The sequence below is a fragment of the Carex rostrata genome, chromosome 14 (assembly GCF_964058835.1).
Source record: "Carex rostrata chromosome 14, lpCarRost1.2, whole genome shotgun sequence".
Lineage (NCBI taxonomy): Eukaryota > Viridiplantae > Streptophyta > Magnoliopsida > Poales > Cyperaceae > Carex > Carex rostrata.
Genome location: NC_135931.1, coordinates 10368142 through 10381773, shown reverse-complemented (window position 1 = coordinate 10381773; position 13632 = coordinate 10368142). Strand labels below are relative to the sequence as shown.

At 32.8% G+C, this 13632-nt stretch overlaps 2 protein-coding genes across 3 annotated transcripts; one reads left to right on the top strand and one right to left on the bottom strand.

Moving 5' to 3' along the window:
- The first annotated feature begins 4376 nt into the window (after nt 1-4376).
- PIRL6 (plant intracellular ras group-related LRR 6) lies at nt 4377-8849 on the top strand. Of its 2 annotated transcripts, none has more exons than XM_078314601.1 (5): nt 4377-4527; nt 4908-5076; nt 7003-7172; nt 7469-7906; nt 8371-8849. In XM_078314601.1, the coding sequence occupies exons 2-5, from the start codon at nt 4912-4914 to the stop codon at nt 8645-8647; spliced, it is 1050 nt and encodes a 349-aa protein (XP_078170727.1). In that variant the 5' UTR covers nt 4377-4527; nt 4908-4911; the 3' UTR covers nt 8648-8849. The 2 variants fall into 2 exon arrangements, with proteins under 2 accessions (XP_078170727.1, XP_078170728.1); XM_078314602.1 differs by having other exon boundaries at nt 4408-4527; nt 4912-5076.
- A 225-nt stretch (nt 8850-9074) lies between these two features.
- Nucleotides 9075-10614, bottom strand: LOC144564995 (Peptidyl-tRNA hydrolase II (PTH2) family protein). The gene is made up of 2 exons (XM_078314603.1): nt 10194-10614; nt 9075-9416 (listed from the first exon to the last, which is right to left on the bottom strand). Exons 1-2 carry the CDS (start codon nt 10575-10577, stop codon nt 9234-9236), a joined length of 567 nt encoding a protein of 188 aa, XP_078170729.1. The 5' UTR covers nt 10578-10614; the 3' UTR covers nt 9075-9233.
- Nucleotides 10615-13632: the final 3018 nt, after the last annotated feature.

The window sequence follows — 13632 nt, the reverse complement described above, 5'->3', positions numbered from 1 at the left end:
ATGAACCGCAAAGGAAAAGTAAAACAGTAACGTCGTGAAGCGTTCGCTAGCTAGATTTTGGATTAGACTGAGTCTCGTTGTCATTATATTTTGGATATTAAAATTCGGACATCTAAACTAAAACGTTTTGGATCAGATGGTCCATTTGTAAATCAGCGGATACTTAGTATAAACCATAAAACAGTAATTTGGACCGTTCATTTGAATCAAACAATTGAGATGTATCATGTTCAACATGTGAAAAATGAAAAAAAACGATATAACATCACGTCAATCAGCAAACTACACATGTTCAACAAGCTTCAGATTGAAGCCTAATTAATTAGTTTGAAAGGCATATAGATTATCTCAAATTTATGTTTCGATATAAATTGACATGCATGCATGTCTTGAGCGACTTTATCCGTTCATAAGAAAGACGGAAAATGATAATAGGAGGTTGGTCTTTCTTTCTTTTTCTTTTTTCTTTTTTATTTTTTATTTTAAAAATGAAAACGCTCAAATTTTTTGAGGGTGCTGCATCCAACCATAAAAAGTAATACACAATTCATTACGACAAAGGAATTCACGAAATACGGGCGCGCGCACACAGACTCAACAAGAACCAGCTGGCTGTCTGGCTTTAAATCAGCTAAAATCATTTAAATATTCTTTCAAGTGCTTTCAACTGCAGTCGGCTACCAGCTTCAACTCTAATTTAATGAAGTACATTTGCGTCAAACCAGAAATTTATAATTAAATTCGTTAAGGACTGGATGAACCTTAATTACCATATATTACTTGAAACCTTAATTACCTTTTTTTTATGTTAAATTGATTGATCTCTATATACTGAATCTGTACTTGAATTTTATCACCATATATTACTTGAACATGAATATATATATATATATATATAGAGATGGGCTATGGTGCATTGCAATGCATGAACCCTCTTATGCATTGCACTATTAATTATGGATTTAAAGTCCAAACGACCAATCTGAACCGTTCATCTTGTTCTTCATATTAATATGTGCTTGGGGACCAAATTTTACATTTTTTGGAATTTATTTACTATTTATTAAGCCACTTTGAAAATCGCTGATCCAACGGTGGCTTCTGATTTTACTGTTCCAAACAGTCACCGTTGGATCAGCGATTTTCAAAGTGGCTTAATAAATAGTAAAAAAATTCCAAAAAATGTAAAATTTGGTCTCCAAGCACATATTAATATGGAGAACAAGATGAACGGTTTGGATCGGTCATTTGAACTTTGAATCGGTAATTTATGGTCCAATGCACACCATAGCCTATGCATTGCAATGCACCATAGCCCATCTCTCTCTCTCTCTCTCTCTCTATATATATATATATATTTTATAAAAAATGAAGATCAAGCCTTCAAATTCCATACCTCTATCATACAATAAAAGATTTTCTTCATTCAGATTTCAATCCCATTAGCTATCACATCAGAAAACATGTGCCTCTGCAACTAGATAAAATATTGATTCTTACTTGAACATTAATAGTAAATATTGTTCTTATTGTACAAGAGTGAGCCTATGATACTATGCATAGCGTGAATTTGTCCCTACTACGGATTAATATTTTTATTTTCAAAATTCTCAAGGTTGATCTGAACCATTCAATATGGCCTCCATATGAATATGTATTATGTATATGTAAACTAAATTTTATATATTTTTAGAAACCTTAGATGGGTAGAAAATCACTTGATTTGAATTTTTTTCAAAATTCTCACGATCGATCTGAACTGTTCAAGGTGGTCCCCATATAAATATGTAATTGTAAACTAAATTTTATCTTTATTATATATATATTTTTTTAAAATGGGTAGAAAATAACTGTTTTTGGATAGTCCAGACTCCAGATTTTCAAATCAAGCTCGCCAGTAAAACAAGCAATTTAATTAGACATATGAACTTCGATTTATGGATCAATATCCTCTGCAATACCGTATGGTGAGGTCTACAATTTTACGTTTTATATTTATTCTTAGTAGGGTCAAACTGATCAATTTGATGTCTATTTAATTAGACTGTAGGGGTTCCTTTAAGATTCGTGCTTCGTTAAAAGAACAGTCCGAATCCAATAATAATTGTACAGGATGCGTATTCTCGGTTTATATATATGGTACTGAAATAAGATGTATGATGCCTACTTATATATATTGTAAATGACAAATCCCATGTCATATCATGTATTACATATATATTGGTACAAAAATAGGATATATATATGACGTATATATTATATATGCATGCTTGATTATGAACTTCGGTTGTACGGTTAACATATTTTATAGCGCATGTGAAATTATCCTGTCTGACAAAATGTCGAGTAAGACATGTTTATAATCCCGGCATTTGGGGTAGATTGCGTGTTGCTATCTTGGAGTTTAAATTATAAGAGATATTATTAATTATAATGATACAATAACCATGCACCGAAGCTAAACGATAACAAACAAAACTTTTTTTTTTCTCGTAATTAACAAATTCAAGATGCTTGCTGTCATTTGCAACGTGAGCAAGTTGTCTTAGTCAAATGTAAATCAATTAAAAATTATTTCGTGCGGCCGTCCTGAAGTTAATAATACAGCTCATGAATTTAATATATATATATATATATATATATTTTAACATAGAACACGATAACATCGTCTGTAATTGGATCCGTACGTATCCTCTCGTACCTGAGAGTACATTTAGAAAAAATCGGTACGTCTGGATTTATATCCAGCTCAACCAATTAAATAAATTTGATGTCTATTGTAAATACAGGGATTCGTTTTGAAATTTGTGTCACACTTAAAAAAATATCTGAATTTTTTAATTACATCTTCAAGTTTTCTGAAGGGATACAGATTTATACAAGAGTTAATTGGAACTTGTGATCAGCACTTGTAATAATTAGGCATTGTGTACATTTTTTTTGCTTTCATGTGCTCTTTACCTTATTATATCTACTAAAATTGTTTTGGGTTTCGTTTCCAAAGTAATAATATCCTTTTCAGAACAAATTTTCTCATAATGATAATATTTATGAATATCTTATAGTTAAATAAAACATGGATATAATAAATAGTTTTTTCTTTTCTTTTAATGTCGTTCTATATCTCTGTTCTTATATTAAGCACGTAGATGTTCTGATCCGTCGATGACTTTGATTAAAAGATGAAATTTTGAATTAAATATCAGTCCTCCGATTAAAAAAAAATCTGATTCTATGGATTTTTTTGTGTAAAAGTCTAAATTTATTTAGACACGTACTAACCACAAGTACTATTCACGTGCAAATTGTTTTTCCTTTTTTATTGGTCATGATTTCTTTCTATATTTTAAATATCATTTAAGAAAATTTTAAATTAATTGATAATTGATTGGTCATGTCTTCATTTCATTATGTTTTTTTAATATCATTTATAGAATGTTATTTGTTATTTATTATGTCATTTTGTTTGAGATTTTTTTTGTGAAAATATGTCAAAAATATAAAAAAGTGTCATTTAATATGTTATTTAATATGTCATTTAAGATATATTATTTATCATTTAGTCTAATTTTTTTATACAAATATGTAATTTTGCAAGAGATCTTTTTGTTCTCTTATAATATGCTGTTGTTGCAATGCATGAGCACAATACTACTAGTAATAAAAATAGCATGCTTACCCATATAATTTTTTTAAAGAGAAATACAAGCATATATATTCTTTTTCAAATAAGGAAAAGATATATATCATGAGAAAGTTTAAACCCCTTCGCTCATAATAAAAAGGTAAAAGAACAAAAGTGTACTAATTAAATAATTCTTGAAACTTAATTTTCAAGGCAATATTAATTGCATGTAGTTAATAGAAAGCTACTTTTATAGTAGAATAATTTAGGAAATTAACGATTAATGAACTTTTTATCCAAGGCAGGATCCCTTGTAGTTCATTGGTACTCAAATCAGTTTTAGTTTGAACTATATAGTGACATATATATAAAGCAAATAAGCAATGCACATATATACATACATTGAACATGCTTAGATGTCTAATTTAAAACCAAAAAAGAAAAAGAAATCCGTGTAGATATTTCATAGCCGCCCCAATGGCAAATAAACAAACGGATTAAAAATTAACAGTCAACCATAGCCATCCATGTGATTAGAAATCGGAGGTTTAAAAATATAAAATCAAAAGCGGAAGAAGTCTCTGGCAGGTGATGCCGTAGGGGCTGGAACAATATGAAGTACGTACGGATGTACCAAGGAAACCCTCAAGGACTTACATTATTGTACCTCACTTGAAAAGTCAACTGTTTCGATCGGTGTTTCCTTCCCTCTCTCTCTCTCTCTCTCTCTCTCTCTCTCTTATTAAAGAACCTTTCTGCCTCTTCACCTTCATCTTCCGTGCTTCTATCCAAGAGACGATAAGTACCTCTTTACAGCTCCACCTTAATTATATTCTTCAATTAGCAACCTAGCTATAAGCCCGGCTGTTTTTCTAAAGTTACTTTATAATCCTAAAAAAAGGGTAAGATTTGCACCTCTTCTTCTTCTTCTTTGTTTTAATTTCTTTTAATATAATTATCACTTTTATCTTCATTTTTTGTGTAAAATAAATATCTAGCTAGTCAACCGTGGCCATTTAAGTTTTAGAGCTAGTTATATTTTTTGCTACATCTACATTCATACGTATAATTTAGGGTACAACTGAGTTCATGCATCATATCTAGTTGATTTTTCTTTTCTTTTCTGATTCCTCTGTAATAGATTTAGTTTGTTTTCTATCTCTATAAGCTTTTCCACACGTGTTTAATTGTTTCAAAAATTAGTGTTTTCACTGCTATTATTATTATTATTACTACTACTACTGTTATTATAATTAACAATAAATTTGTCTTGCTTGTGTAGAGAGATGAGAATTGAGGGAAAGAGAACGAGGTTTGGAAAACAAACAGAAGTAGACGAAAAACATGGAGAGAAGTTAGACATGAGTGGCATGTCTCTGGATTCAATTCCGAACCCTATAATTAATCTTAGTTTAGTGACCAAAGTGGATCTCTCCAATAATAATCTCGAGGTAATTTCTCTTATAACTTATAATTATCCATTGTTTCAAAAGATTAATTTGTATGCGAAAGAAAAAGTTTTGCACACGACAATACGTGCGCACGCGCGCTCACACACACTGATCCATACATGATACAACAAACATATATATTTCATCTAATTAATGCTCTCAGGTGTCTTTGCATGGATATCCTTCCAAAAATATATTGTTTAACGACAGATTGCTAAAGATGTTCTATTAGATTTACCAAAATAAAAGTAGCTATTAGATACATTGCATGCGAAAGATCTTCTATATATGCTTGAAAAGAGAGAAGGTACAGGCATAACAGCTTTATATCACTTGGCATCATGCTTTACATCTGATCTTTTGATATCACATCACAAGATTTAACTGCAAAAAATGTGTGCCTGAGAATATTTCTTTGCATATCTGTCTTTTCATGAATTCGTATCCTCTGCGCGCATTAACTCAAAAGAGAATCTCTTGAGTTAAAGAATATTGATCATCTGATCTATTTTAAAATTCGTGCAGACTAAATTTGTACTAATGTTAAGGGACCCCTATATCATAAGCAGAAGTCGGCTTGGCTCCGTTTAAAATCAGATAGTTGAGATTCATTAACTCAAAAAATTCCTTTTTGAGTTAATTAAGAGGATATATATGCATTCGTCTTTTCATGGCACCGTCAAGATAAAAATTTATTACAGCCTACTCATTTTTCAGTTTTGAAATAAAACTAAAAGCTACAATTTGGTAATATACACAACCTTGAGGCTCAAAAATAAAAAAAAGTTCATGAAGAGTTTGTTGAAACTTTCTTTTCAAAAAAGAGAAGAGTTTGTTGAAACTTATTTTAAATAAAAACTTAATATACTTGCAGAGTAATCTTTTCAACACACACCAGATTTCTCTTCCCATGTTGTCGATCTGTCGTATATGACTTTAAAGAATCCCGTTAGGATACCGAGTTCTTTTTTTTTGTTTTTTTTTTTGTATATTTATTTATTTTATTGTGGTGGGGGGCTAAACCGCTAAACCGCGTAATTAAGTGTTAGAGATTTGATAAGTCCTGGGCGGAGGATTTTTCTTTGAGAAGTGTGAATCACATTTAAGTTTTATTGACTGAAGGGCTGAAGGCTAAGTTTAATTTCCAGATACTCAAATAGTTCAAAAAGAAAGTCCAACTGGAAACAACAATAACTATTAAAGGCGTCATCCTCAGTGTAAAAAGGTGTAAAAGGATCTAAAGATAATAACTAAATTCAAGTCCTTTTGTCTTTATCTGTCTCGCTTGCTTCCCAACCAGAAATTAGAAAAAATCTTCTAGTTCCCTAAAAAAGCCGAAATGTCTTGGAAGGGATGACGTAATTTTTCTAATCAGACAACGGCCTGTTTGTTTCTCCTTTATTCTTTTTTTGTAACTGAAGCAACCACTTTTATTGTGACAACTGATAAGTGCCATTGCAGAGTGCGTGCCACGATCTTCAATTTATTTATTATTTTCTTGTTTGTTTTCATGTGCGTCGTCGTTATTTTATATGGAAAATTTTTTAGAATCGATTCTATTTGCGAAATCATTTTTGGAGTTCTGATTTGACAATAAATCACTGGACTAACGTCATGGCCTCAATTTGTTAAGTTAAATTCAAATTGATGGACAAATCTATAATCCAGTAGTGGTGAGGACTTCTTCCACCCGGCTGAGATTATTTTTTTGGAGATATTTATAATATTTTAATTTTACTGCACATTGGAGTCCCTAGTACGGGCCTTATTTGGGCCTCTTATTGGGCCTGAGATATACACAGTAGCAATTCTTTTTAAATTTGAAGTTTGAATTCTTAGATTAGTTTATACTTTTCTTATCATTTTCAGCTTATGAAAGTCTTCATTGGTACTTATATCTCTCCTTTTATTTGTATTTGAGTGCAGAGTATACCAGAATCGCTCACGGCAAGACTGCTAAACATGGTTGCGTTAGACGTGCATTCAAACCAGCTGAAGTCGCTACCAAATTCAATTGGTTGCCTCTCAAAATTGAAGGTGCTCAACGTCTCTGGCAACCTCCTCGAGTCCTTCCCAAAAACCTTCGAAAATTGCCGGTAATTATAATCTTACATTCCTATGTTAAACACATAATAAACATCTATTATATCAATGAATCACAGTACCAGAAATTTTTTTAAAACTTAGTTTTGTATATAACAGCCTTAACATTCTGTATTAAGCGACGAGTTAAATTCATGCAACTCGGATATTCTCAACCCAATTGTTCCCAAAGAATCATCCTCATAATATGGATTTTATTAGTCAAAGTCTATAACAGCTCAATCCTTTGCTTAATAGAGCTACTAAAAACTCCATCTAATCTTATTTTTCCCCTTACTATTTGTAACAGCGCACTAGAGGAACTAAATGCAAACTTCAACAAGCTGACAAGGCTACCAGACACAATTGGGTTCGAGCTAGTAAACATTACAAGGCTGTCAGTTAACTCAAATAAGCTCTCAACCCTCCCCTACTCCACTTCCCATTTAACTGCCCTTCGTTCTCTAGACGCCCGCCTCAACTGCCTCACCGCTCTCCCTGAAGGTTTAGAAAACCTAACCACCCTCGAAACCCTAAATGTTAGCCAGAATTTCCGACACCTGACCTCTCTGCCATTTGCCGTTGGCCTTCTGGGATCGTTGAAGGAGCTGGATATTAGTTATAACAATATTTCAGAACTACCTCCATCGATTGGTTGCTTGACGAAACTGGAGAAGCTGAATGCTGAAGGGAACCCACTTGTCTGTCCCCCAAGGGATGTGATGGAGCAGAGCATTCAGGTTATTAGGTACGTTTGTTATTGCTAATCAGGTCAAGCTACTAAACAATTAATGTAGTATTAATGTGTGGGTTTTACATCAATTTTTTAAAGTTGAGACTAGTGGAAGATAATAAGGGTCACAGAAGATCAACAAAAACACTGCTGAAACCTGGAATAAGTTAAAAAAAAAAAAAAAAAGTTTTACAAACCTATTACTTTTGTAAGGTAAACTACAGCAAAACATCTGTCTTCTTGCACATTTGTGAGGTCTAATTTGGGAGAAAGTTTAATATATCTAAAGTTAATATGTGAGACCAATATTGCCGAGTGGAAAATGCATATCATGGACAGTTTCAAAATACTAATTTTGGTGGGGGAACCATTTCCTAAATCAAATTAAGTAGTGAAATCAAGCTAATGATGATTTCACTTTCCAGTACTTTCAAAAAAAAAAAGAAGATGATTTCACTTTCCAAATTTCTAACTATCAGGGAGTATCTGGCTGCAAGAATAAATGAGACAGGAAATGGGAGCAAAAGGAGAGGCAACTCATGGTTTGGCCGGCTAGTGAAGTGCACTACATTTAACTCGGGAATGACACAAAACGATTCTCGGATTAGGCATAGCTATGATGGGCTTTTGATGTCTCACTATCGTTCGATTGACGGACTCACTTCACCGAGACACTTTACACTGGGCATGCTCTCGCCACGCCGACTCTTCTTCTCTCCAAAGAGGGAGTCCCCTAGAAAGAGTGCTGCTTTTTGAAAACTACAAATTCAGAGAAAGGGAAGCCAATCTATTTTTGTGAGATTGTTGTAAATATCAATCAACTACTTTATAGCGATGATCGTAGTATTTGCTTAGGGATGTAAATTATTTTTGCTTGTGTGTATAAGCAAAAGTGTCTTGTTAGGTTCCTAAGATGACACAGATAACTTTTGAATTGCTATATTATTTCCATTTTTTGTAAGGTTTGCATGAAATGTTGATAGTACTCATCTAAATACATGTAATTTATTTTTTATACAATCCTTCATTCAGTAATAAGGTTTTACAATGGTTTATAACAAACAAAAAGTTAAAGTTCACATTGGCCAGTGTGCAATTAACTGTTTCATATGCTTACCGTTACTATTGATAAAAAAAAGTTGCAGTAGAAACTATTTTGTGAAAAATAATGTATACTAGTAAGAAAAAAGAGGTCAATCCAGCAATTAATTCGAGCAATTCTCCCTTGAATATGCCAACAAGGCAACAACTGAGCAATAAGCCTTGAGATAACTGAAAAACTCAAACTGTTGTCAAGTACAAGAATCAATATGCTGTCAAAAAAGCAAAGAATAATCTCAAATCATTTGCAAAGTTTTAGCTTCTTAAAGAAAGAGGCCACTTTAGATTTCGGATATGGCCTTGTTGCTAGGCAAGTCGGTATATTCTCTGGTTGTTCTATCCACAATTTGTGTTGTATACTGGCAGCCTCCAATTTTTCAGCTAGGTTTTTCAGCTGCGTCTCCCCTTTGACTTCCAAAGTGACCTGTTGTATCACATTGCAAAATGGTAAATGCTAGAGATTACTACCACCACAAATAACAGACTTTGAGGAAAAAAATAAACATATCATTCCCAATAGTTTTTGTCATCAGCCATTGACACAATATTGACAGTCAGATTCTTTTCTCATTTTGCAAAACTATGGCTATCCATATTCTTTCTCATTGTATGTAAATACATTTCTCAGGCTACTTTGATTGGTTCAGTTAATTATATATTTTTAGTTTTGTAAGTTATGCAGTGAGAGTGTGTCTATTTCTGCCTGTAGTAGATGACTCCATTCTTGCCTTTTTTCCTGTTGGGCATGAACTTAATGCTCAATTCTAGAATTTGCATGGTTCTGATAAGTACCAGTATTATTATATTTGTTACTTATCAATATTCAACCCCCTCTTTGTCAGGTGACCCCATTACTGTATGGCATGTACCATCATGCTGGTACAATCAGTACACAACCAACAGAGTGGGATGGTAACAAAGAATAAGATCTTACGATTAAGTTAGGAAAGAAAATTCAACACAAAGAAATGTGGACAGAATGCTACACAGAAAGGCCAAGGATTTCAGTGACAAAGTTAATCCCTGTTGCTGGGATGTAGAAATTATCTTTTCTTTCTTGTTTTCTCTACTTTTAATGTTTCCTTTTTAATTTATTACCTTGTATATATCCTCTTTAAACTTTTTTTAGTTTAATAAAACACAGTAGGCTATTGACTTCCAAAAAAAAAAAAAAAAGGGACAGGGATTTCATCAAACAGACCTTGTGCATGTGATCCAGATTAGAATCGGAGCAATAGCTGAGCGTCTCAGCGTGGTCCCGGTGGGTCCACACAGCAGCGACTGATGCGTGGCAGCCCTGCGTGACCACGCTTCCGAGAGGCCACGTGTCGATCAGGTCGCGTCGCAGCACCACGTACTGCACAAGCACGTCATCGGAAGATCCACTGTCAGTACGAGACTGAGACGTTGGTTCATCCGCAGTTCCCAGATCGGGCGGAGATGCAGCAGCGGGAGATGACATGTAGGACCGCCTTGTCGGTGGGGGTTTAGCGAAGAAGAGTTTATAGGAATAGGAATCGAGGGATTTTCCGAAGGGTAATTTTGTAATTACTGGAACCGTAGGTCTTGCAAAGCAAAGCGTCATCTGTACTCAAAACAGAATTCTACATTTCTACTGGTGGTTTTAGTACTGGCACTGGACATCTGGAGTCGAGATTCCGTGTCAACAGGAAAGAAGCCTTCTTGGACTTAACAAAGTCATGGCCCGCGACACCAAACTAGAAGAATTTCGGCCCAATATATATAGGCCGTTTCAAGGAAGAAATATTAACTTTGCGTTGGTTTGTTGGAACAAATATTATAAAATAATACAAGGACGTCGATCCAAAGTGTCTTAAAATTTAGATGCAAAGATGGACGTCGATCCAAAGTGTTATTTTTTTGTTTTCAGATTGATTTGTATCCTCTGTGGTCACCACTCACCACACACACTAGTAAGGATTAAGGAAGTCGTACTTCTCATTCTTGTTGTAATGTCATTGTACAACATGTTGTACAATCTCCAAATCTGCACACAGGATCCAACACAACCAAAAAAAAAAAAAATAGTTGTAGTAGAAATATTATAGGTTCATATGCATCTAAATTTAAGGTAATCTCTCTTTCTCAATCTAATTTTATAATATTTTCTATAAAAAAATTCTCATTACATCAAAATTTTCTAAGTTATATGATAGTAAGATCCTCCATATGTTGAGGCTATATGTATGATTAGAGCATCTTCATAGGCTTCCATATTGAATTGTAAAATCCTAGTTGATATTTTGAAAATCCTTATTGGTACTTTCAATTTCACTTTTATAGATGCAGTATAATTTATCTTCACTTTCACTATCTCTTTTTTTTTTAAATCCTGGCAGAGGCTGCCTAGGGTCCACTTTCACTATCTCACAGCCAATGATCTTCACTTTCACTATCTCACAGCCAATCAATTCACTACTATGACATTAAAATAATTCTTACCATGCTTCTAAAAAAATACGAAAGTAATTACTAATCAATTGCATGAATGTAAAACTTATGAAATTAAAGAATGAAATTAATTTCAATTACTCTATGACAGCTGTCTTCATTACAAAACTATTTCATGGATGAAAATGCTCTTAATACTGTGATAAGAATGTAGCATAGCAGATCAGAAGATATTGACATACTGTGAGCGCAATAGGTTCTACGCTTGCAATTAGAAATGCAAAATATTAATTTACCGAACTTGATGTAATAAGCGTTCATATAATTGGAACATGTGTTAAGTATGATTTTATTGATATGTACACAATTTTTTTATTTGTACAGTGTATTAAATTTGGTCCGCAAATCCATGAGCAGTACCAAATTCGGTGAATGAATATTCAAACTTAAAAACGCATGTACTAAATTAACACAAATTTTAGTTATTGTTGACTAAAAGCTCCAGTCCAAACTATATGCAGCTTAGGAAAATCTTTACGCGATATTTCCCGATTTTTTTATTTATATCCAAAAATTAAATCAAATTACAAAAAATAACCGAAGCACCGTTGAATTTCGAAAACTACCCAATCCGGTTACCCAGTAACCAGATTTTTTTTTTTCCGGTTACCCAATTCCCAGAATTAGAAAAAATGTCCGGTTATTGGATAACCGGAAATATGGTTTTGGTCCGGTTATCCAATAACCTTTTTTTTTTTTTTAAACTCATTTTTTTATAACCATATTTTAAATATGTATATGTATATTTTTCTATAATTTTAAATTTCAGATTTGATTTACAATTTTTTTTTGTATAAATTTGATAAATCTAAATACGAATTTTATTTTATATGTATATGTATATGTATATGTATATGTATATGTATATGTATATGTATATGTATATGTCTATGTGTATGTATATGTATATGTGTATGTATATTTTTCTATAATTTTAAATTTCAGATTTGATTTACAAATTTTTTTTGTGTAAATTTGATAAATCTAAATACGAATTTTATTTTATATGTATATGTGTATGTATATGTGTATGTGTATGTATATGTATATGTATATGTATATATGTATGTATATTTTTCTATAATTTTAAATTTCAGATTTGATTTACAAATTTTTTTGTGTAAATTTGATAAATCTAAATACGAATTTTTTTATAACCATATACATATACATATACATATACATATAAATATGGTTATAAAAAATGAGTTTAAAAAAGAAAAACCGGTTATTGGATAACCGGACCAAAATCATATTTTCGGTTATCCAATAACCGGACATTTTTTTCAATTCCGGGAATTGGGTAACCGGAAAAAAAAAATCCGGTTACTGGGTAACCGGATTGGGTAATTTTCGAAATTGAACGGTGCTTCGGTTATTTTTTATAATTTGATTTAATTTTTGGATATAAATAAAAAAATCGGCGATATTTCAAACTCATAAATGCACAAGTTAGTGCAAAGCCGATTTGACCACATGGTTCATAATATCTTGTTCAAGTTTCTGAATTTTGTGATTATTTGAATTTGCTAATCAAGTAATTTTTACGTCTGTATCTGTATTGAGTCGCACATTCCTTTCCAACTACACTTTCCCACCAAATTTCTCGTCCTTTTAAGGTGTTGGAACCTCTCTCCTAGAGTAACTCAATTTTTGAGTTTAGATCTGGATCGTCAGATTAAAGGGGTTCCGTGCGCTCTATCTCGGACTAAATTGGTCCGAATTCGAATTGGACAGTCCGAATCTAAACTAAAAAGTTGTGTTAGTTTAGAGGGTCCGGATCCGCTTTTTGTAGGACTGGAAGAAGCTCTCTCTCTGCTGAGAAATGATTTGTAATTAAATTCGCGAGGGATACAGAATTACAGATCTACGGTATCGATTCACTTTTCTTTTAGTTGATTTTTTTAACAGAGTGTCTGTCTTTTTGTAGGTGAAGGTGCAGCGGGTACAAAAATATTGTTACTATGCTTACGGATATAAATAACTAAGCCGCAGCGTCTCTCACTTATTAAGAGGCCGCAGCAGATCCAACCTGTGAGCAGCCAGTTTTCCCGCGAATTCGAAACGTACACGTAACCATTACTGGAGAGATGAAGCAAAGGCCGGCCATTCGATCTTTCGAAATGGATAATTGAAACAGAAACAAACCGTTCGATTTGATCATTTAA

Bases quoted from the DNA above. Each gene is read 5' to 3' on its own strand.
- PIRL6 (XM_078314601.1), top strand. From the start codon at position 4,912: ATGAGAATTGAGGGAAAGAGAACGAGGTTTGGAAAACAAACAGAAGTA. The intron at 7,173-7,468 runs GTAATTATAATC...TATTTGTAACAG, and splicing joins AAAACCTTCGAAAATTGCCG to CGCACTAGAGGAACTAAATG. The intron at 7,907-8,370 runs GTACGTTTGTTA...TCTAACTATCAG, and splicing joins CAGAGCATTCAGGTTATTAG to GGAGTATCTGGCTGCAAGAA.
- LOC144564995 (XM_078314603.1), bottom strand. From the start codon at position 10,577: ATGACGCTTTGCTTTGCAAGACCTACGGTTCCAGTAATTACAAAATTA. The intron at 9,417-10,193 runs GTCTGTTTGATG...GTGATACAACAG, and splicing joins ATCTGGATCACATGCACAAG to GTCACTTTGGAAGTCAAAGG.